The 24184-nt window shown below is 49.8% G+C and overlaps 1 protein-coding gene across 3 annotated transcripts in view; it reads left to right on the forward strand.

Annotated features, from left to right (window-relative positions):
- SPACA7 (sperm acrosome associated 7) overlaps positions 1-15984 on the forward strand; it is a 28089-nt gene extending 12105 nt beyond the window's left edge. For 2 of the 3 annotated variants that reach the window (XM_015084898.3, XM_027065239.2), the window contains exons 5-7: positions 7-78; positions 13524-13601; positions 15678-15984. In XM_015084898.3, coding sequence (XP_014940384.2) covers positions 7-78; positions 13524-13601; positions 15678-15694 — 167 coding nt within the window. In that variant the 3' untranslated portion in view covers positions 15695-15984. Of the gene's footprint in view, positions 1-6; positions 79-12813; positions 13235-13523; positions 13602-15677 lie in introns of those variants that run through there. The other variant, XR_008296574.1, reaches the window with a different exon arrangement.
- The last annotated feature ends 8200 nt before the right edge of the window (positions 15985-24184 follow it).

The following is a 24184-nucleotide window of genomic DNA, read 5'->3' on the forward strand; positions in this document are numbered from 1 at the left end:
TCGAAGAACCCAGTACTGACCAGAGTTACAGACTCGGCAATCCTGAGGGTTACAGTGAATCACAGTTCTCTTCTGGAGGTAAGGACAGAGTTTCCAATGACAGCGACTGTGACTCAGTAGCTACCCCTGCCTGCATGCCGGGAGGACGGGGCGGGAGAGTCAGTCTGCCTTGCTGCTGTTACAAATGAGGACATCTTTGCCCTGCGTGCTGTAACTGTTTTCTTTGTGTATTTGAATGCTGTTGATTTTTGAAGGCTAAGTATTATTCTGCTCCCTTCTTAAATCCTTTTATTGTTTCAGTTCATTTTAACATTGATGCTTTAGGGTTTTCCAAACATACTGCATTATCACGTACAAATAGAATTTTCTTCTTCTTTAACAATGTGTATGCATCTCATTGGTTTCTCTTGTCTAATTGCATTAGCTCGTGTTTCTAGAATAGTGGTTGGAAGTAGCAGAGTTAGTGGGTTTCAGTGCCTCATTCACAGTCTTAGCAGAATAAGTTTAGCCAATAAGTAAGATTCTGACTTTTAGACAAAGACTTATGTATTTTCATGTGCAAAAAAAAAAGTAACCACCAACTTTTTTACATTTTGTCCCGGCCATTTTCATTATCTTCGGCAACGCTGAAGTTTTTCCTTTAGATCTATTAATGCAGTGAATGATGTATGCATGCATTTTCCCGTGTTGAACCAACCTTGCATTCCTAGAACAGATCTCACTTGGTCATGTTCATTGTTTTGGATCCTGCTCGTTGGTGTTTTATTTAGTAATTTTGCACCCAAATACAGTTCATAGGTGGTATTAGTCTGTAGTGTTTTTTGGTACTTTTTATCAGATTGAAATGTCAGTGTGATACCTGCCTCATAACAAAGATTTAAAATTTTTTTTCTTTCTTTTTGAATCTCTTAGAAAATTTAAAGAGCATTGAAACCATCTGGTCTTTTCAGACTTGTCAGAAATGCCCTGTGAAACCATCTCATTCTGGTGCTTTTCCTAGAGTAATTACTCAGTAACTCTCTATTTCTTCTAGGCAAAGTGATTCATTTAATCTTTCTTAATCAGATGCAGTCAATTTTAGCAATGCATATTTTTTTTAGAAAAACATCCATTTCTTCTGTGTTCTCAAACGTATTTGCAAGGAAGTCTCCAACTCATCGCATTATTTTAAAAATACCATTTGTTTCTACTGCTATTTCCCCCTTGTCATGTCTTATTTTATAAATATATGTTCTTTTTTTAATCTTCCTTATTAGGTAAACCAGCATTTTGTCTAATGTATTAATTTCTTCCCACGATCTAGGGTATTGGCATATTAACTAACTACACCGAGTTTCCATTCTGCACCCCTATTTATCTGTGTCTTTGTCATTACTATTTCCTTCTTTATGCTTTTTTTGTAGTGAGCTTTGCTGCCTTTCCCAGTCTTCAGGCTGAGTGGCTCACTGACTTCATTCTACCGATAAGTGGTTGGTGCTCTGTTCTTTCAATGTGTCCCATAGATTCTCATATATCATGCTTTCATTGTCATTATCTCCCAGAAATTCTACAAATTTTAGTGCATAGTTCCTTTTTACCCAAAAGTCATCTGAGAGGTGTTTTCTGATTTCTAGGTAGTAGGGCCTTTTCTCTTTGTTTCTGTTAATAATTCCTAGTTTGATTAAACTATGATCGGGAAGTGTTTTCAGTAGTGCTACTGTGTGGCTGATGTACATTTTCTTTGTGACCTGACATTAATTTCTGTGAATGCTGCGACAGCACTGAGAAGGTATGCACTCTGCCAGGGTGGGAAGGGTACTTGTAGTATCTGCTTATTGATGATGTGGTTTAGGCCCCTCTCTGCTCACCTCTTCTTTTCTCCCTAATCTTTCCCTAGAATGGGGTGTAAATCCCCCCACTGTACACATCCTTGCATTTCCTGTAGGTTTTGCTTTATGAGCGTGATTCTTGTGACATTTGGCGCAAGGATGTTCATGAGCATTATCTGTTCGTTACGAACTCTAGCTTTCGGTATTAAAAAGAGCCCTTCTTTGTCATGTTTAATGCTTTCAGGCTTGGATTTTACTTTCCCTGATGTAAGGGTCACTACCACCTGCTTTCTTGTTATTTCAGTTTACCTGCTGTGTCTTTGTCCATTTTTTCATCTTTACGTAAATAAGCTGTCGCGCTGTAAGTACACAATGTGTTAGCCCTTTCAGTGAAGAGGAAACCGCCTCATGAAGTCCAAAGCCTCCCTCCAGGGGGAGGTGTCGAGGAAGCAGAGCCTGGCTGTGACGAGGTCCCAGGCCCCCAGTCACTTCTTCTTCCCGCCACAACCTGAGCCAGACCTTCGAGGGTTTGGAAAAAGCTGAACAGAAGTGTTAAGACAACTCCCACTTCAACCTGGCCCCTAAAAACTGAGAGAACGATGCACAGTAGAGCTGGGGCGCTGGTCTCTGGGGAAGCACGGCCCCTGCTTTGTTCCCTGCCCGCCCCCCACCAGCCCCACGAGTCCCCTGTGTGCTCCCAAAGGGGCTGCTGTGTCCTCCTTGTCACCCAGCGCTTTGTACCAGGCAGGCGTCCGTGGGCTCTGGATGAACCAGCTGTCAAGGGGATCCTGAAATCTTGGGGTTCATTTGAGCAAAACACTGGCCAAGATGCTACTGTGGGAATGTGTGGAGGAAACGTGGATCCATTAACACCCAAAAAAGGCAACATTCCATAATGTTTCACAACTTCACAAGCCACTGAAAGGCAATTTGATAGAATCGTTGCGTGTTGCGCGTGGCGGGTGCTCTGGGACCCGTCGGGGGAACCCAGGGAGGCCCGTGTGATGGCGGAGGAGCCGACTGGAGAACCAGGAGAAAAACGGAGAAGGAAATCTTTTCTCTAAGCTCTCGAACAGCGAAGGACAAAGACAGGCCGTGGCAGAGCAAGACAGGATGAGGACATGAGCGCATCCAGAGAGAAACCATCTCCCTCGTGAGAGTCAGTGCCATGGGCTCCCCAAGCCACCTTTCCCCAGGAACCGGCCTCCTGCGGGGGCACCACGAATGGGCCAGGAAATCAGCTTCCCGGGGGCAGCGACACTTGTAAGGCCGGTGCTGATGAGGCTCCTGTGCCCGAGACCCAAAGGGCCAGGTCCTGCCGGCGGGGAGCTGTGAGCACGTGTAGACCATGGGCACAGGCGGCTCCCCACCCTCTGCCAGCCCCCCAGGCTGCTCCAGAGGCTGTCCTCCTGCGTGCTGGCTTCCTGTGCTGTTGAGACCCGTTGGCGCTCTGTCCTGGGGGCAGAAGTCCCAGACGAAGGCTTTGGCAGGCGGCTCCTTCCAGGCCATGAGGGAGTCCTTTCCACGCTCTCCCAGCTCTCAGGGGTCTCCCCAGGCCTCCTGGGTTCCCTGGCTTGCAGCAGCCTCCCCGACCCCTGCCTTGTTACCACATGCCTGCTCCTTACGCACTGCTCTGCAGCTGAATGTCCTCCTCTAATTATGACGCCAGTCACGCTGGATCGGGGCCGCCCTGCTACCCGTGGGCCCGGCTCTCAACTGGTCACAGTTGCCGCAGCCCCGTTTCCATGAGGCCACCACGTGAACTCTAGGGCGCCCCATGACATCGCCTGGCAGTGGACACCCTCTGTCAGTGCCCAGAAACAAGCCCGGGGTGTCCTGCCGGATGTGGACTGCAGTAAAAAAGAAGTAAATGCTCTGCCGTCTTATTTTCACTAAGAGATTGTGTGAGGGTCAGAGGAGCCTTGTCTGGTTTGCTGGGCTGTTCTCGGTCCCGGTGACCCGGGGCCCCTGACGCCCGGCCCTGGCCAGGGAAGGGCGGGGACCGTGGGGTCCTGCGGGGCGGTGGTGGTGGGGAGGCCCCAGCTGGCCGGCCGGGAGGTTGTTTCTGAGTGATCAGTCGCCTGGAGCCCCGCCCGCACCTTCCCGTGAAGGAGGCTGTGGTCTGGGTAGGACAGTGACGTTGCAGACTTTGGCCCGTGAGCAAGGACGGACCTGTGTTCGGTGTTGCCAGGCCGCTGCTGTGCTGCAGACTGAGAGCCGTGGGTGTTATCTGTGGGCTGCACGTGCATTTTTGCCCCGAGCCGTGTTGTTGTGGGCGAGAGACCCTGAGGCAGTTCAACCAGCACGTGGTGGTCAGTGACAATTGCAATACTTCTTCAGCCCGTCCTTGAGTACCTCGCGGTCGGAGACACAGCCCTGCAAAGTCATGGTTCCCACATAGTGGGGCAGGTGCTGAGGAGGACGGGGACAGGTGACCTGTGGACGGCCCGATACTGTCGCGTGCGCAGTCTGAAGCTTCGAAGGAGCAGGGAGTTGTGCGTGGAGCACACTGGGGTGGCGGCCCCTGACCACCAGGGGAGGAAGCCACTGTCACTCTTCCCCCGATCCAGGCAAGCAGATTTTGTGGCTGTGCCACAGCCAGCGAGAGAACAGCCATCGCCCAGGGGATGCCTCCTCCATGACTCCAGTTCCGACCGCGACAAGCGTGGCTCCTTCTCGGAAACCCCGCGGCCCCCGGAGGCCCCCCACAGGCATGCTCCGGAGGGCGCCACACTGGCCCAGGGTAGCTGCAGACAACAGGCCCTCGGCAGAGACTTCCCGAGCGAGTGGGCAGGAGGGTCGCTGCTGACGCCGGCATCCACCGGGTCTGCCGTCTCCCAGAAGCCGCGGAAGCATAGTCCTGTCCTCAGAGCTAGCAGACAAGACTAAGAAACCCACCGTGTGGAGCACGAGGCGTGTATCTGGGTGACGGCGATGTCGGTGGAGACGCACAGATGGACGCTCCAGGGACAGGGACAGGTAAGGGCCTCACCTGAGAGAAAGAAAGCTTAGTGTCTACAATGATCTTTTGACTTGAAAAGCCGTCACTTCTGTCCTTCCTTGGGAGGAACCACAGGATCCCACGGTTGTCTGCGAATGTTTTCTAGTCGAGGCTTCTATCCACTCCCCTCTGCGTTTACTCCCAGTACTCCTCCGTGTGCCTCCACGGAAGGGGGACACGAAGCCCAGAGCTCCGCTAACTGTGATGGGCCCTGGCCTGTGCGCCCCTCCTGGACAGGCGCCAGGAGGCACCCTTCACGTGGCCCCCCACCTAGCACCCGGCACAGCGGCTGCTGCCTGGCGTTTGCCGAATCAGTGAGTCAGCGGGTGAATAGTGCAAGTGTCGTCGTCAACGGTGCATAAGTATGAAAGGTAATCGTCCCTCTGTGACCGTTACAACCATTGCAGCAACAGTGACGTTCTCCCCCTCGGAGCGCTCACGGTGTGCCTGGCCCCGTCACGTTCAAATCACCCCGAGGGACCTCACGGCGGTCCTGTGTCGGGACCTCAAGCCGGGGAGCCGGGGAGCCGAGGACCTAGCCCTGGAGATTCACACCGCTTCCAAGGGCATTGGAGAACCCGGGGCCGGGGCTCCCCTGCGGCTGCCTGGAGCAGTGAGGACCAGCTCTGTGACCAGTTTTTGGTTTTTCTGGCTCTGCCCGTGGCTCTGCACCCCTGCCTCCCCCTTCCTGTCTGGCGCTGTGAGTGTGCAGGACGGGTGCCAGGGAGAACAATGGAGGTGATTTTACCTTTCAGGTGTCCCTGCAGGAAATGATTTCCATCTCAGAAGCCAGCAGCCAACGCTTCCTGCCTCCCTGGGGTGCCTCAGGGGAGGGGCCCTCCCCAGCTTTTGTGGGCACATCTATCTAGAACTTTCTCATGGCCACAAGATAACATCATCTCCAGTCCAGTGCTCTGGGCCAGTGAGATTTGCGGACACTCTCTTCCCTTCACACTGACTTTAGGACAAAGGGGACTTCTGCTCGTTTATCGTCCTAGACCCCCAGGTGTGCCGTGATTTCATCTACACTGGGTTAGAAGTCAGTTCATGTCATTTGTAGACAAACAGGCCCCTTAGAAACCAGTCTTCTTCTTTGTCTCTGGTCAACAGCGACCAGGTTTTGGAAGCTTCCAAATTAGAAGGAATGAGTAGATTAGAACACCTCCCTGAGGACTAGGGTCTTAGGCTGAGCCACTAGAAATGACCGTGCAGATCAAAGATGGTCCGATACCCGCTCCCGGGAAACTTTCGGGGCCCCTGCGGCTCAGCGTAGCTGGACACCCCCAGGCGTCCCTTCTCTCCAAGCCCACGCAACACGCAGGCCCCTCTGGGAGCAGGTGTGCATCCTGGGCCTGTGGCCACAGGCGGGGCATTTCCCGGAGCTCCAGCCCCCGCCCCCGGCGGGCACACGGGGCAGGCTCTCAGCGGGGCGGTCAAGCAACCCTATGTGTTGAGGACTCATTGCTCAGGGCTACCCTGAGCTCCACCACTGACTGCCCCAGAGACAAAAAAGTATAGACACCACAACCTCGTCCTCCTACGCCACACCTGGGGACAGTGCGGCATAAAGGGTTTAAAGTAGGCTCCAAGGAATGAATCTCTAATGTGAAATTCTGGCCGCCACAGCAGGGCACCTCTGGGAAACTGACGGGCTCTCCTTCCTGGGCTGGAGCCCTTCTCTCCCACTAAGTGATAGGTGGGACTGCTCATGTGATATGACCGTCCCCTGGGGGCATGGGTCATTTTCTGCTTGATCTCAACCCCATGGTGTTTGTCATCTGCCAGTGGAAGTCCGGCTAACCTTCCTGCCATCCGTCTCGGCGGAACGGGCCTGGAAGCGGACAAGCGTCTGTGGGACATGGGATGTGGGAAAGAGTGCAGGGCAGAGAGGAAGAGCCTGTCAGACCCCAGCTCCACCGCTCACTGGCTCTGCCGTCTTCAAACCTGTTTCATCATCTGTAAGCTGGGAGTCATAGTGCCTTAAGCTGTGGGGTCATTGGGACAATTAAATTGGTTGAAAAGGTAAGAACTCAGGGCAGATCTTGATTCATAAGAAGTGTTAGGCGTTATTACTAGACTTTCTGTGTTTTAGTAAGATTCAGTGCGATACAGGGAAAGTCATCCTTTCTAGAGTCATGTAACCATCACCACAAATGACATACAGAAGAGGTCCGTTACCCGAAAATTCCACGCTCCTTCCACAGAGCCCTAATATACTGACCTGTGTCCTGTTCCTATGATTTTCCCCCTTCCGGAATGTCATACACTACAAAGACCATGTAGACCTTTGAGTGTAGCTTCCTCAACTAGCACAACTCATTCGAGACGCATGCGTGTTTGCCCATAATTATTCGGTTCCCCTCACTGCAGCCCCTGCTGGCTTACTCACTCACCAGCTGAATGAGCTTGGGAATTACAAATAAAGCCACTGGAGATATTCCCATACAAGGTTTTGGGTGAATAAAAATGTTCCTTTAGTTTAGGTAAACAGCTAAAGGTATGGCAGCTATGTTTTACTGTATAAGAAACTGTCAATGGGGGGCGCCTGTGTGGCTCAGTGGGTTGAGCGTCTGACTTCGGCTCAGGTCATGATCTCAGGGTTCGTGGGTTCGAGCCCGTGTCGGGCTCTGTGCTGACAGCTCAGAGCCTGGAGCCTGCTTCGGATTCTGTGTGTGTCTCTCTCTCTCTCTCTGTCTGCCCCTCCCCCGCTTGCACTCTGTCTCTCTCTCTCTCTCTCTCTCTCTCTCTCAAATATAAGTAAAAACTTTAAAAAAAATTTTTAAAGAAGAAAGAAAGAAACTGTCAGCAGAAGTTGCATCCCTGCTAGCAGAATTGGAGCGGCCCTGGGTCTTCCTCAACACCTGAGATTTTCTGTCTCCGGGCCGCTCTAGCAGACGCACAAGAGTCTCACTGTGGCATGGGTTTGCACTTCCCTAGTGACTGGTAATCCCGAGAGTATTTTCCTGTCTTTATTTGCCATCTGAAGATCTCCTTTGGTCCAGTGCCCATTTTCCTTAGTCTGTTTTCTTACTGTTGAGTTTTGAGATGTGTTTACACATTCTGGATACAAGTCCTCTGTCACGCGTGTGATTGGAAAGATTGCCCGCCAGTCTGTGGCTTGCTTTGCATTTGCATACCAGTGTCTTTCAGAGATCAGAAGTTCTTAACATTGGTCAAATCCAATTTATCAAGTTTCGTTTTCAGTGTCAAATAAGACATCTTTGCCTCATTTAAAGTCACAAACATTTTCCATGTTCTCTTCCGGAAGTCTTAAAATTGTAGATTTTACTTTAGGGCTGTGATCCATTTTGAGTGAAGTTGTGTATATGGTGTAAGATAAGGATTCTTTCGTTTTGGTTTGATTTCTTGCATATTGATGTCCGGTGCCAACACCATTTTTTGCAAAAACTCCTCTTTCTCTGTTGAATTGCCTGTGCACATAGTTGACAATCAACCAGTCATTTGTGAGCCTGTTTCTGGCCTCTTACTTTGTTCCACGGACTTAAGATCTACTCTTTTTCAGGTGTCACATTGCCTTGGCTATAGTACGTTGATACCAAGATTTGAGATCAGGTAGTGTCCTCCCGCTTTGTTCGGATTTTCAGAATCAACTTGGTTGTTCTGGTTTCTCTGCCTTCCCGTATACATTTTAAAAGCGGCTTGTTAATTTCCGCAGACCATTCTGTTGGGACTTTGGCTAGAATTGTTACGAGTCTATACATCAGTTTGTCAGGCACCGACTTCTTAACCGTATTCAGTCTTGCCCTCTGTGGAGGACTCTGTGTATGTAGGTCCTCTTTGGTTCCTCTCACCAGAGTTTTGTAGTGTTCAGCATAAAGACTTTGCATATGTCTTATTAGATTTATGCATAAGTATCTCATAATTCTTGATGTGATCATAAATGATACTGTTTTTTAAATTTCAACGCCCGGTTAGTCATTTCCAGTGTATAGAAATGTGATTGTTTCGTACAAGACTCTGTAACCTTCCCCCTTGCTCAGCTCACTCTTGTGTTCCAGAAGCTTTCCTGTAGATTATTTAGGATTTACTGCTTACTGAATCATATCATCTGTGAATAGATTTTTTTTTCCTTTCCAATACATACACCTTTTATTCATTTTTCTTGCCTTACCCCGCTAGTTCCAGTACAGTGTTGGAGGTTAAATACGAGTGGTCAGAACGGGTGCCCTTTCATAAATTAGGTGTATCTAATTGCAAGCATAGAGGACTTTTTTGGTAAAAAGTCAGATAGCAAATATTTTAGTCTAAGAGCAATATGGCCCCTGCTGCAACTACTTAACTAGAAGCAGCCAGAGACCACACAAAAGAACAGGTGTGGCTATATTCCAACAAAACTTTATTTACTAAAACCAGTGCTGATCCATACTTGGCCTGTAAGCCATGTTTACCAACCCCTCGTCTACTGAAATGATCAGTTGGTTTTTCTTTATTCTGTTCATATGGCGAATTACATGTCTTGATTTCTGAGTGTTGAACCAGGCCTGTATTTCTGAGATAAACTCGTGATACAGTTTCCTTTTTTATATCCTTTGGATTCAATTTGCCAAAATTTAGTTAAGAATTTTCACATTTATGTTCATGAATGATGTTGGCCTATAGTTTTTTCTACTTGATGCTTTTGTCTAGCTTTGGTCTCAAGGTACTAATGGCCTCACAGAATGAATTGGGAAGTACTCCCTTTCCTTCGGTTTTCTAGATCTGTCTGTGTGAAATAAATATTACTTCTACATAAAATGTTCGAAAGGATTTACCAATGAAGACATTAGGTCCTGTAATTTCTTTGTGGGAAGGTTTTTAAGTACGCATTTTATTTCTTCTGTAGATAAAGGGCTGTTTAGTGTATCTGTATGTTCTTTGGTGAGCTTTGGTGGTTTGTGTCTTTAGATGAATTTTCCCATTTCATCTAAATAGCGGTCTCTCAACGCCCTTTTTAATGTCTGCAGGAACCATGGGGCTGTCATCTCTCTCGCTCTTGATATCAGTAATTTGTGCCTTTTTTTTAAATCCCTGGTGGTCTGATCAGTAGTTTATCAATCTTATTAATCTGTCCAGAGAACCAGGCTTTTGGTTTCATTTTTCCATGTTGTTTTTCTATTTTTTTATCATAGTGATTTTTTCTTTTAATTTTCTTTTTTTTCACTGCGTATTTTGAGGTTTTTCTCTCCTTTTTTAATGACTTGTTAATGTGAATACTTAGGTCGTAGACTTGAGGCTAACTCTTTTTTATTGTGAATGTTTAGTTCCTTTTAATTCTACTTTAATCCCGCCCTACAAATTTCAATATGCTGTGTTTTTATTTTTGTCCGTTCAAAATGCCTTATAACTCACCTTTTAAATCTGTTCTTTGACCCGTGGGCCATTTAGAAATGTGCCATTTCATTTTCAAATATTTGGAGACTTTTCCAACACCATTGTGTTAGCGATTTATGATTTATTTCTGTTTTGGTCAGAAACACACAGTGTATGACTTAGATCTTTTTAACGCATTTTTAAAAACTTTAAATATGGCCCAGAATACAGCGTTCTTTAGCAAGTACTCCCATGTGTGCCTGAAAAGAACGTGTACATGGTGTTGATTTGTGGAGTCACAACAATTATAAATGTCAATTAGATCAAGTAGCTGAACTACCTTGTTCGGGTCTCCTACACCCTTATTGAGTTCCTGTCTCCCCATTTACTCGACTATTAAGAGAGCAGAATTTAAGTCTCAGACGATCAACGTGGATGTGCTCACCGTGACTTTCGGCTCTACCAGTGTTCATTTCACGCCCTTCGAAGCTCTTTCATTGCACTTCATCCGTATGCATAAAAATGTGGAATTGTTCTATCTTCTGGATGAATTGCTGCTTTAACAGTAAGAAATGACCCTCTTTATTCCTGGCGATATTCTCTGTTTTTGTCTAATATTTAAATAGCCACTCTAGCTTTCTTTTGATCAGTGTTCGCAGGGCTGATCTTTTTATTTTATTTTTTACCTCCTTGTGCTTTATATTTAAGGTGGGATTTTGTAGACAGTGCATAGCTGGGTCTTGTGTTTTTATGTAATTTGACACTCTGTGCTTCTTGAACATTTGTGATACGGTGTTACGATAAATTTTGATATCCTTGCCCCCTAATTCTACCTATAGAGTCATTTCTGGGCCAGTTTTGATTGGTTGACTCTGGTCATTATAGGTCATATTTCATTGGTTATTCTCATACCTGCTCATTCTTGTTTGGATGCCAAGTATGAATCTCACTTTGTTGGATGTTGGATATTCTATTTTTAGAAAATATTAGCAAGCCTTGCTCTTGAACCCACTTAAGTAACTTTGAGGTTCACTTTTAAGCTTTGTTAAGACCAAGCAGCCCTTACCCCAAAGGCTAATATTCCCCGATACCGAGGCAGTAAAATTCAGAGAACTCTACCCGATGCCTGTGTATAATGAGGCTCTTTACGTTTACCAGAGAAGACGCCAACTTTTTCTGGCCTGTGTGAGCTCTGGAGATTGTTCTGCCACCTTTTTGGGTGGTTCTTGTTCCACGCTAAGGCTTCCTGTGGCTTCTCACTGACCCCCACTCAGCTGGAGACAGGGCCACCCTCTGTAGTGTCCGAGTTCCCTCGCCTCTGCTGCTCTGGCCTCCCCAGCCCCGTCCCCTCCTGGTGACACCACAGGACTCTGCCTACGTCCTCCCTCATCACATAGGACCAGAAACACTCCAGGCAGGAACCAGAGGCTCATGGGAGCCCCTTGGCAGTCCCTCCTCAGGGGTCACTGTCCCTTGTTGTCCATTGTCTGATGAATGGGAAATCATTGTTTCATATATAATTTTCTAGTTTTTTTTTTTTATTAAATTGGGAGGATAAATCTGGTCCTTGTTACTCCCATCTTTTCCAGGCGTGAAAGTTCAAATAGCGGGCTATCACATATAGGAAAAGCCCTGCATTTCAACTCTGGTCAAAGCTTCAGGGTGGCCTAGAAGGAGCAGAAGCCAGGGGCCCTGCCTCCCGGGTGCTTTCCCAGCTGGGCCACATGCCACTTCAGTGACCTCAATGCTTTGTGTCCCTGGGGTCTCATCCACAACTGGAAAGTAAACATTTCCCACAAGCCTCATCAGTGCCTTGATTTTCAGGTGGAATCACACCTACGCAGTCCGTGTAAATGTCGCCATGGCACGTGGAGTCCTAAATAAAGATCGTAGTCCAGAAATGAGCATTTTGAGATGCACGTTTTATACTTATTAATGAATTATGTGTTTCCCTAAAATTCATCAGTCTGAATTATCCACCAAAATTTCCTAAGCAATTTCCTCTAAAAAACATAAATGTGGTTTTAAATATTGAGCGAGAGTATGATGTTGGCAACAATCTCCATCACCAGAAGGAAACAGAGGTGGATGGCAATTGTGGCCTCCAGGAGGAAGCTGGAAACGAGGCACCAACTATTGGAAATGGCCTTACTTTCCACAGTTTTTTTTATTTTTTTCAGATTTTCAAATTCTACCATGGGCTTATAATACTTATAAAAATACGAATTTGTTACCGTAAAATAACTTTGAGGAATGTTTTAAAAGCCAGAAGCACTGGGGCGCCTGCGTGGCTCAGTCGGTTGAGCGTCCTACTTTAGCTCAGGTCGTGATCTCACGGTTCGTGGGTTTAAGCCCTGCGTTGGGCTCTGTGCTGACAGCTCGGAGCCTGGAGCCTGCTTCCGATTCTGTGTCTTCCTCTCTCTCTGCCCTTCCCCCACTCATACTCTCTCTCTGTCTCTCAAAAATAAATAAACATTAAAAAAAAAAAAAGCCAGAAGCACCTTGAAGGATCTGCCGAGAACCTCTCTCTTTTGTTGCTGGAACAGCCAGCCCCCTGTGTGCTATCCAGAACGTCCAAAAATGCCCCACGACCCAAAGCACCACTCCTGACCTCTGGAATGTGCCTGGACTTCGGGCTCTGTTCCAGCCTGCATGCCGCACGGGACACGGATAATTTTATGCCCTAATCAGTGATTCGAGGCTGGCCTTCGCTGTAACAAAAGATTCGTCCTCTTGCTCGGTGAATACCTGCTGAGCACGGGCTGGGAGGCTCCAGGCGAATGAGGGGCTGCACTTTTATAAGCCCCAGAGAGCAGCCGGCCACCAGGCAGGACCCGCGTGGTGGACAGATGTGCTGGCTTGAACGTTTTCCTTGCGTCTTCCTGCTGCGCTCAAGTGGAGTTTCGGGAAACCTTCAGGATGGCAGTGTCCTTGTTATGCTTGGAGAGCCGGGCAGCCAGGAAGGAGAAGGGGGAGAGCGCCCCGGGCAGTGGCAAAGGCCACACCCCCGGGGAAGGGAGCCTCGTGGGCCATGTGGGCCTCTCCCCGCTGACCCGCGCCGTGAACGCACACTCTGCCCTCTCCGCAGCGGTGAGATGGGCCCCGCGATTCTGGGGTAAGGGCGGTTCCGGGATGGGGCGTGAGATGTCATAAAATACGCATCCAAGGGACCGGGAGCATCACCTGAAGGACGCAGGCTGGGGCGGCAGCATGAGGAGGAAGCCGCAGGGCCATGTCCGTGACTGCCCGGGGCCACACAGGCCGCAGCTCTGGCTCAGGGGCAGGCCGCCCTCACCTGCGAACTGGTGTCTCCAGAGCTGTCGTTCTGAGGCTAAAAAGGTGTTTGGAATCGTGACTTAACCCTTGACCAAATCCTGATCATTGTACTTATTTTTTCCCCACAGGAAAGAATTTAAAAAATGATCAATATAAAAAAACATCAATTCTGGATAAAATCCTTCAAAACATTGGAAAATCTTCAGGTAAGTGGAATAATAGATAAGTGGGTCCTTGTGCTGGGATGCCACCCCCGCCGTGGAGAGAAGTAAACTGTGCTCCAGGGGACAGCTCTCTGGAGGGGCGGGTGACTCTCTGGGGGTCCCTGGGCAGATCGGGTTTCGTGTGTTGTCAGTGCGGGACTCCTGGCCCATTGAGTCCAAATTCCACGAGTCCTGGGCCACGTGTGGGTGTCCCCTCCCTTCTCAGCTGTCCCTGGGACCTGTGGGCCCACCACCACATGCCACAGGACCAGGCCCACAAGGTCCCCAAGCCTCCCACCCGGGGAGCCCCACACCTTTGAGCGCCCCCGCCCTCCGCCCTCCCCACTCCTCCCACCCCTGCCCTTTCAGACAACTTCCTAATCGCTGAAGTTGGTCCACGAATTTCCTCTGGTGGCTTCTGCCCCGGCCCCATGCTTCTTCCTGGAACTTTCCAGAACACTCCTGAGCCTCTTCTCCAGGCCAGTCCCCCTCCTGGCCTCTCCCAGGTAGACTCTGTAGTCCTGTAGACGGTTCGAATCAGCACCTCCTGCGTTCTTTCTACCACACACCGGTCCACGCACCCTGAGACCGCCGGGTTTGGGGGCGCATCACGCCCACATTTCAAGCTAGAGTTAGCGAAGACTTCCGGGGGTTTGTAAACGGGCCTCGGTGCAGCCCCATTAGTTGGGTCCTCGTAGAGCCAAGTGCAGGACCAAACACTTACACCTGGCCACCTTCATTCGCCTCCATCAGTGCTCACTGGGCACCTACCACGGGCCCACACCCTTCCCAGTTCTGGGGACTGAGCACCGTGGACACGGACCCCTGCCCTCGAGGCGCCCACATTCCAGGGGAAGGTTAGATCGCCCTCCGCTCCAGCCTGCTGGGACACTTCTGTGTCCAGCGTCTTCCGGTCAGTCGCTCCTTCAAACCTCCCCGCCCACCGCCCCCCCCCCCCCGCCCCCGTCATCGTCTTTCGGCCAGCCTGCTATCTTGTCCTTTGTTTAAATGCCCAGCAGGGTGGAGCCACAGACGGGTCACTAGAGACCTCGCATTGTGTGACTGGTCACCAAGCAGCCAGGAGCCACTCTGTGCGGGGCCAGAGCCAGCCCTGGGGCCCCGAAATTGCAGGCCCCCCACAGTCTGCACCTCCCCCCAGTGGGACAGCCCAGTGCAGTCGGGGGTTGAAAGGGGGGTGAGCGGTTTCCCCGCCCGCCACAAACTTACCGACCGGTACTGACATCCAGCCACTTTCTGCTGCTTTAGTCAGATGGCAGGGAGACTTTGCCAAATCCCCAGTCCCCGGGCCCTGAGAGTTCTGTCGTGAGAACAGGAACGTCCCTATGGCTCCAGTGTCTGAGGCAGGGCCTCTCCACCTGCTGTGGCTCCTGCACGTTGGCCCTGGGCCTGCCTGTCTGGGGGATGGGTGGCGGGCACTCCTCTGGTGCCGGGCTGGGGGCCCAGCAGTGCGTGCACGGGAGGGACCGAGGTCCTTGACCTCCCAGAGCCTGACATCACAGGACTGCGTCCACAGGGGGTGCCCCCGAGGGGAGGGGACACCCCCAGCCCAGCCCAGTAGTGTTCAGAGGGGCCCCCACTTGGTTTGGAGGCAGAAGGCCGTGGCAGTGAGGCATTAAAGGGTGCGGCCTGGCCCCCACTCGGTCCTCCCTCTGTGACCACCTCCCTGTGGCTCCTCCCCTCTCTGCGTCCTGGCCTGGGCTCCCCAAGATCCTGCCAGGGCTCTCCCCACCTGGCCCACTGCCACCCTCACCCAAACCCACACCTTCCCCCTCTCCCTCTTGCAAACAGTGCCTCCGAGTTTGCCCTGACCTCTTGGGGCTTTGGCTTGCCCCCTGTCGTCCTCTGCACCCTTGCAAGCCCGTTTCCCCCCACCCAGGACTCTCTCTTCCTGCGGTTCCTTCCAGCCCCACAGCACCTGTGACTGCTGCCCACAGACTGGGGACACTGGAGGCTGGCTTCACGCCTGTAGTCCTGCACCAGTGGGACAGCCCAGGAGGGTCCGAGCCACAGGATGAGCAGGACGCCTAGGATTTCTCAAGAAACTCTCTCTCCAAACAGGGAGCTCTTCCCAGTAAGTGGAAGAGAAGGGTGAAGCTCCGAGGAGACGCAGAGGACAGTCAGCAAGGCCACCTGCCCCGAGGGAGCCCCCTAAGCAGGAAACTCCAGACTTCGTGAGACCCCACAGCCCCACCCTCAGGAATAAAGAGCATATATGTGCACATACTGTTAACCACGCTGTGCGAGGAAGTGTGTTTTATTCATGAGTCCCAAGTAGAGCTTATTTGTTTAAATGTTAAGGTGGAGGGTATGTGGGTTTCCTTTTGTTTTTTTAATAAACAGAAATTACTGAGTCTGAGAAAGGAAAGGTTTGAGAGGCTCCTGTTTTCTAACAGGATAAGGCTTGAGGACGCTTAGCTTCTGAGGGTTGTGTCCATGAAGAACCAGAGTCACCTGCTGCCCCCCTCCCGTGGCAGCGCCCTGCAGAGTGCACACACGTGTACACAAAACACACACGGAACTTCTCCGCATTGGAATGTGTACCGAGCACGGGAACACGCAGGTTGGGTCCCTGTGGTGCAGACGGTGTGAGCTCCAGGGAGCGTCTGACCCACCTACGGCATGTTCGGGGCTGACCAGAACATTTCTCTGAGCAGGTTTTCTTACCCAGACCCACTCTATGGACAGGTTACGCCTCTGCTTGATCCATGGGGGTGAGGCTGGGAAATGTTACTTGGGACAGGGTGTAGCTGCCTCCTTTTTCTAAATGGGCAAGTCGGTGGACATTCATGAATCAGGTCCTAAAACAGCTCTGGAGAGAGAACTTTTGCCTTGAGGCCGTGTTGGCAATGGACTGGTGTTTGTTCTAGAACACACACCCTTCTTATTGGTGGTTGCCGGCTGCCCACACTTCTCCAGTGAAACAAAAGTCCTCTCTTCTCTTTCCCCGATGTCATCAAGTTGGTGGTAGTGTGGAGGCCCGGGGCACTGGGACCAGAGGATCGAGGCTTTCAGCCCGTCCTGTGATCCTAGCTGAGGACCCCAAGCAGAGAGGGGACACGGGACTCCCTCATCACCGAGTCGGTGGCAGAGCAGGACGCAGACACCCCTTTCCTACTTCGGCCCCTCCATCAGTAAACAGGTATCTCAGGGGGTTGGGGTTTGTTTTTGCATACAGTTCTAGTTTTTTTGTCTTGTCACCTCCACTTGTCTCCACTCAGAGGTATTAGGTGGCCTTCTCATCGCCACACATCACAGGGTCCCTGGTGGAGCCAGTCCCGGCGGGCTCTCCCTGCCAGGCATGCTGATAGCATCCTTGGTCCCAAGCAGGACCTTGCAGTGTTTATCCCCAGGGGTGCTTTGACAGAGCAGGACTGACCTCGATAAGATAAAATGTAAAAACATCATCGACCAGGTCCCCCCACCCCCTCCCTCACTCTCACGGGATCCCTGAATACGGTGATTTTCAAAGCTGAAAATTTAATGAGTTAATAGTCTGCGCACATCAGAACGTCTCCTCTCGGTAGTGGCTCCCGCGTGTCCAGACCCTGCGGGCTGCAGGGGATAGACAGTTGCTGAGAGCAGCTGAGAACTACATTTATGGACAAGAACACAAACATTAGCATTACTAACAAACATCAGGTGATCCACTAAGTCTGAGCTGGGGGGAGTCTCCCACTGGGTCCGGAGTCGAGCTGGGTGAGAGCTCCACAGAGAAGATCTGGACATGACCCTCTGGAGACAGGAAGCACATGGGCATGGGCACTGCCACCCGGGGCACAGAGTGATCCCCTGTGATGTGTTATGGGTTGGAAAAAGTTTAAAAATACTGATTTGCTCTATGATTTCCATTTCTGAAATTGACCAAGGCCTGCTTCATGGCCAAACATGGACGGTTCTGGTGACTGCTCCCCCTGGAAGTCAGGAGGAATGGGTATTCTGCAGGTGCTGGGCGCAGGGTCCTATAGACTCATCAACTGTTTCTACGGGATGTGCATTTGAGTCCCCCACGATGATTGTGAGGGACTCACCCTCTTACGGGGCTGTCAGTTTTTCTTTATATATTTCAAAGCTATGTAATCAAGTTCATAAAGACTAAATTATTATATTTTTCTGGTGGACTGAAGCCTTAGTTGTGTGACACATTTCTCTTTAACTGTGTATTTCTTCTTGCCTTGAATCTACTCTGGGGGCGCCTGGGTGGCTCATTCAGTTAAGTGTCTGACTCTCGATCTCAGCTCAGGTCTTGATCTCAGGGTCGTGAATTCGAGCCCTGTGCTGGGCTCCATGCATGTGCATGGAGCTTGCTTAAAAAAAAAATCTACTCTGTTTGATATTAATAGACATAACCACACTAATTTTCTTTTGGCTAACGTTCGCATGGTATATCATCTTTCATCTGGCAACCTTCACCTTTTCTGTGCATTGTATTTCATGTATATATTTTAGGCACTAAATATAAGGATGTATTTTTTGAAATTCCTTCTTTTTGCTTTTTAATTACTTAATCCACGTACATGGAATGTATCTAGTGATATATATAGCCGGGTTTATATCTACTGTCTTACTATTTGTTTTCTTTTTTCTCCCTTGCCTATGTTTTCTCCCTCATTACCTTATTTAAGTCACTCAAGTATTTTTTCGTTCCATTTTCCCCTTTATTAGGTTGTTAATTATGTATTCTTTTAATATTTAACAGCCTTGTTAGAAATTATAATATGCACCTTAGACTTTTTTTTAGTGTTTATTCATTTGTGAGAGAGTTGTGTGAGCTGGGGAGGGGCAGAGAGAGAGAGAGAGAGAGAGAGAGAGAGAATGGATCTCAAGCAGGCTCCACACTGTCAATGTAGACCCCGACTTGGGGCTCGAACTCATGAACCATGAGATCGTGACCTGAGCTGAAATCAAGAGTCGGACGCTCAACCACCTGAGCCCCCCAGGTGCCCCTACATCCTAGACTTTTATAATTGAAAATAAATTAGCGCTTTTACTACTTGCTGAGAAATGCAAGGACAGGAGGCTATTTAACCCCATTAACAACCATCTTTTATATTATATTCATCATGAATTTTTTACAAATGTCCTAAACACCACAGAACATTATAGGTAGTTTTATACAGTTAATATTCATTTAGGTTTACCCATATATGTACCCTTCTTTCTGCCCTTTATTCTGTAGTGCATTTTTAATGCTTCCAACTGACAATACATTCCTATGACTGAAGAATTCCTTGTAGCATTTTAGTGTGGCTCTTCTGGGTATGTTATCAGGCTCGTATTTGTCTGAAAATATCTATATCTCCATTTTCGAGGAATATTTTTACTAAATACATAGAATTCTGAGTTAGCAAGTTATTTTCTTTCAGTGTCTCCATTGTCTTCTGTCTTCCATAGTTTCCACTGAGAAGTCTGCTGTCTTCCTCTGTGTTCTCGTTGCTCCTTTGACGGTTAAGGCTCCTTTCCTCCTCTGGCATTTTAAATACTTTCTCTTGTCTGTTGATCTCGGCGGATTTACAGCGATGTGCCTGGATGTTGTCCACTGCATTTATCGTGCCCGGATCCAGCTTATAGTGATGTTTGAGTCTATGGCGTCATTTCTTTTGTGAGTTTTGAAAAATTCTAATCTGTCTCTTCAAATATCAATTCTGAATGATTTCTCTCTTCCCCCTTCTCCAGTTGTACATATTAGATCTTATTATGTCCCATAGGTTTCTTATCATTCTTTTTATTTTCCATGCTTTGTTTTGTTTTGCTTTTATCCAAATGTTTTCTACTGACCTATTTCCAGATAACTTACTCTCCTCTGCTGTGGCTACTCATCTACTTTGTACCAAATGTCCATCAATGTGTTTTTAAACCTAGAATTTCCATATGAGTCTATCTTATGGATTCTACTTCTCTGTGAAGCTCACCATCTTTTTTGTTGAATTAGATTAGTCATAGTGATTTTTTATCTTTATTCAACAACTCCACTATCAAAGTTATTACCAGGAGTCTATTTCTGTCGCCTCGACTCTTGGTATGACTGGCGCTTACTGACTGAATGCTGGACGTTGTGTTGTGAAATACTGCAGAGACTCTGGAGGGCCTTCGTCTAGCTCTGGCATCTAGTTAGAATAAGAACTGATCATCTTGAGTTGTTGTAACACCAGGTTTAAGTCTTTGTAATATCTGGTCTATTTCCAGTTTCTCTTACTCTTCATTTCTACAGGAGTTTTGATTTAAATCTGAGAGAATCTATAGGACCTTGAGTTTTATTTTTATTTCATGCTATGAGGCTGCATAAAAGTTCTCCTTGGGTGTTCAGCCTCTTGGCTATGACTTTCTGCTCACCTCATTTCTGAATGCATGGCTGGGAACTTAAAGAATGCTTTGAGGGACAAAGAGATCAGATGTGTAGACTCACTACACTTCACACGCCTTCTCTCTGGCACCCCAGTCCTGGCTACTTCAGAAGCCCTGAACTCATATTTTTTTTTATCCCCGGCCCTGGGAGATTACCGGGAGACTCTTAGTGCCTGATTTCTGCTCTGCTTGTCAGACTCTGTAACTATGATTACGTAAGAGTTGGCAAATGCTTCACAGGGAAGATGGGTTTAGAATACAAAGCTCACATCAGTGAATTGTACTCTCTAGTGTCTTGACCCCAAGTTCTTGGTGTCTTTCCAATGTACACAGATTTGAAACGGTGTCTCCAGTGGGATAATAGCTCCACTACCAACAAACCACCACTTCCAGAAGTGGACCTCTGAGAAACAGAGACTGTCCTGGGCAGTGAGGATAGAAAATGAAAGAAAAAATATTACAGGTAAAGATTTATAAGACTTGTTAATTTTTATATTTAGGAAAACAGCACAAAGAAGTTCTCTCTCTCGCAACGTGTGGTCTTTCTGGCCTGAAAATAGTGCCGCTGGCTGTAATGAGGAAATACTTTGAGTTGTTTCCCAGAGTTGGGGAGGGGGTCCCCTGAATCATTCACTGTCCCCCTTCCCCATAGACCAGTCCATCCAAGAACCGCCCCCTCTCGACTTGGCATTGTGACTCCAGGGTTTCAAGTTGTGTATGTATCAGACGCCAAGTTAGATGCGTCTGCCTTTGCTACTGTGTGCGCCAACCTAAAGATGTGGAGAAAATTAAAGAAAATAGAGGAACAAAGAGGAGAGGCAAGAATCTATTTGAATTTGACCCATAGGACATTTGTTGTTAACTAGCAGCATCCCCGTCGAACTATGGGGGAACTCGAGGAAGCAGGTGGGAGTCTTTCTCTCCTGGTGCAAATACAAGTGCTTTCCCGGGTACATCTGATCAAAATGCAGTATCGAGGAATTTTACTCTTATTTGGGAATCTAGTTGGAAGAGTGTGGGAATAGATTCTAAATAAGGACCAAAAGAAATTGATTGAGAAGCCCAAGCTACAGAATGAACGACGTGTAGCTTACTAACAGGAGACCTAAGCCATGAGCATGGACGAGAAGTTCCAGATTGTCTGAAGGTACAATTATTTGTGATTCTAGCACTCAGTTATAATCCCTCCTCACCGGCCAAGCCCTCGGCCAGCAGTTCTTTCTTGCACACACTCTTTCACCACGAATGTATCGAGCAGTTTCTTTCTACAGAGACTGCCTTGCCAAGGTTGTGGGGACACCCGCCTCATCCGGGGCCTGAGCCTGCTCCTTTAGCTGTTCCATCCCAACTTGCTGTTGGGAGCAGATGCCCTCACCGTCGACTATGTGGGTGCAGCACCCAGAGAGTGCCCAGTCCCTCTGTCTGCGACAAATTAACACTCGACCCTAAACCACATGCAGTTCGGGATATGGCTGATCCCTGCTCTTGCTATTTTGGCTCGTGCTTGGTGGAGTCCAGCCCCGTGCGGTGCGACCCCTGCGGCTGTGCAGGGGGGATGGGGCGTAGCTGCAGGTGACCAGGACACTCTGTAAGCGCATTTCCCTTTGGGCCGCTCCGCTGCATCCACGCCCCGCCCCAGGTGCAGAATCTCTGGGCGCTCTGCCTTCCTTGCAGGTGCCAGGAGGCCAGCTCTGTGCCTCAGACTCCGGTTCCTCAAAGTGACGTTCCTGGGTGAGCAGCGTCCACCCCTGGGGAACCTGTCAGAAGCAAAAGCTCTCGGATCTCGGCCTGCTCTGTCACTCCGGGAGATTCCGCACCTGTGCAGGGGGGACCGCTGCCTCGGGCTGTCTCTCTGTCATCAACAGAGACGAAATACAGTCGTACGCTTGCATCTGTGTCCAAGATCGTCCTCCCTCCTCCATGGGGGAAGGTGCCTCGGTCACAAGGTCAGCGTCACAGGCCAATGCTGTGCTCAGATGAACCGATTTCAATCCAGCGTCTTCCATGAGTCACACTTCAGAGACCCAGGAACCCACAGTGTCCTCTTGCCCTGTAGGGGCATAAGTGAGAGACTTCAAACTGAGGGTAAGTAGAGGGACACTGAGAAAGGAAGGAGCGCCCAGACGTTGTGCTCAGACACGGTGTCTCTCTCCCAGCATTTTCGCTGGATCCCCAGCAGCACAGCCCGATTTGCTCACACAAGCGTCTGCTCTGCAGTTAGAGCCACGTTGTAAAAGCTGCTGCTGTTGTGCCCCAAGAGCCCCTGCGTGCCCCGCGCTGTGGCTCTCCCACGGGGAGACGTGCTGGGTGCACCCGTCCCCCAGCCTAACAGTCCTCCTCTCTGGATGGCAGAGCCCAGCCCGCAGGTGACGAAGCAAACAGGTCACAGCAAACAGGTCACGACCCCAGCTCAACGGGTCGGCGCCTGCGTCTGGTTCCAAGGACTTTGTATCAGTCCTGGGCAGCATCCTCGCTTTGATTGCAAGCATGAGCCTCCCCTGCTCTGGAGTTTATGCCACCGCGTTTTCTAGAAACAGCCCTGCAGGGACGAATCTGCCTCCTGGTGCAATGAGCAATAAAGCGGAGGCCTGTTATTCCCGGGGCACAGCGTCACTGGCAAGTAACCTGGTGGCCTTTCCCTGGTGAAGAGGGGGTTTCTGCCCTGTGGGATCCTAGCCCTCCATCCGCCTTGGAGAAGGAAACAGCCCCAGGCAGCCCCACGGCCCCTCCTGCCTCTGCCCACGGAAGCAGTGCTCACTGGCTGTACACCCACCCCACAGGGAACACGCACATTCACGCGCGCACAGACCACACGTACGATGCACGTGTGATGAGGCTGTGTGTCCCCATGCCCCTTCCCGGCACACCCTGTGACCTAAGCTGCTGTGCCCAGAAACTCCCCCATCCCCCTGCTATGGCCCATCTCAGACCTGTCCACCCGGCTGCACCCCCGGAGGGGCCAGGGTTCAAGAGCCACGTGTGGCCACCACAAGCAGGCCAGCCCCAGGGCAAGCTCAGCAAACACTCTGTGTAAAGGGTCAGATAGAAGGTCCTGGAGGCTTTGCAGGCCGCCTGGCCTCTGCTACGAGTCAGATGGTGGCAGCTAGAGACCATTGGGCAGAACGGGGGTGGCCGTGTCCAAGACTCTACAAAAGTCAGGCTTGGCCTTGGGCGTAGACGGCTGCGTGGGACAGCGCCACCCAGGGGAAGGGCTCGGTGAAGGAGCCATTCTCCGCGGGCACCACCTGGCATGGGAACTACCAGTCCCCGAGGGCCCGTGAGCACTTGAAACGTGGCCAGTGTGAGCAAAGAACTAGATTTTAAACTGTATTTCAGGTAAGTTAATGGTAAACGATCGAGGCGGCCTATTGCGTGGCCCCGCGGTGAGGGAGGTCGAGACCTGGCCGAGCGGTTCCATGCGAGCACCGGGCCGAGTTCCCGGTTACGCTCCCTCCTCGATATCTCCTTTCAGGCCCAGGGAAGATTCGCTCCTGGTGACAGACACGCCTGTGCATGATTTTACCGAAAGAGAAAAAAGTTCCACTTGAGTCTTCAGAGGCTAAAAGCCGTAAATCCCAGAAAACACTTTTTTAAAAAAGATGCTATTTTTAAGTGGCCAAATAGACTTCAAAAAAAAAATTGCTAGAAAATGTTTTCCAGCTAAAGATCGCACATGACGTTTCTCGACTCAGATTCCACTCTTAACTGCTCGCATCTGAATCCCTGATAACAGCGCTTTACAGAGGCAGCTCTGGGTCCCCAACTCCCAGCGGCCAGCACCCGAGGGGGCGTCCCGCAGGCAGGGAGGTCAGGCCCCGCCACGGGTGACCAGCGGGCCTGGCGCCAACCCCCCTCCGCCACGGGTCACCAGAGGGCCTGGCGATGCCATGTCCTGAGCTCACTCCAGGGTTTTGTTTTTTTAACTCAAAATAGGAGATGATGGCACTCAGCTCACAGGTGGTTCTAAGGATTAATTTAGGCTGTGATGAAAATGGAAATAACCAGTTGGAGGAAATAGCCGTAATTAACAGTGGTAATTGACACCCTGACCATCATCACGGGCCAACTGTGTGCCACGCGTTGTCCAAAGGGTTTCCATTTGGATGAGCACATCCCACCCAACAGACCTGTGGGAATAGCACTGCCATCAGCCCCCCTTCACGCCCTCCGTGGTAACACCCCCTAGTGTCCTACACATCCCTCCGCCATCACACACACACCAC

The sequence above is a fragment of the Acinonyx jubatus genome, chromosome A1 (assembly GCF_027475565.1).
Source record: "Acinonyx jubatus isolate Ajub_Pintada_27869175 chromosome A1, VMU_Ajub_asm_v1.0, whole genome shotgun sequence".
In the NCBI taxonomy this organism is placed as follows: Eukaryota; Metazoa; Chordata; class Mammalia; order Carnivora; family Felidae; genus Acinonyx; species Acinonyx jubatus.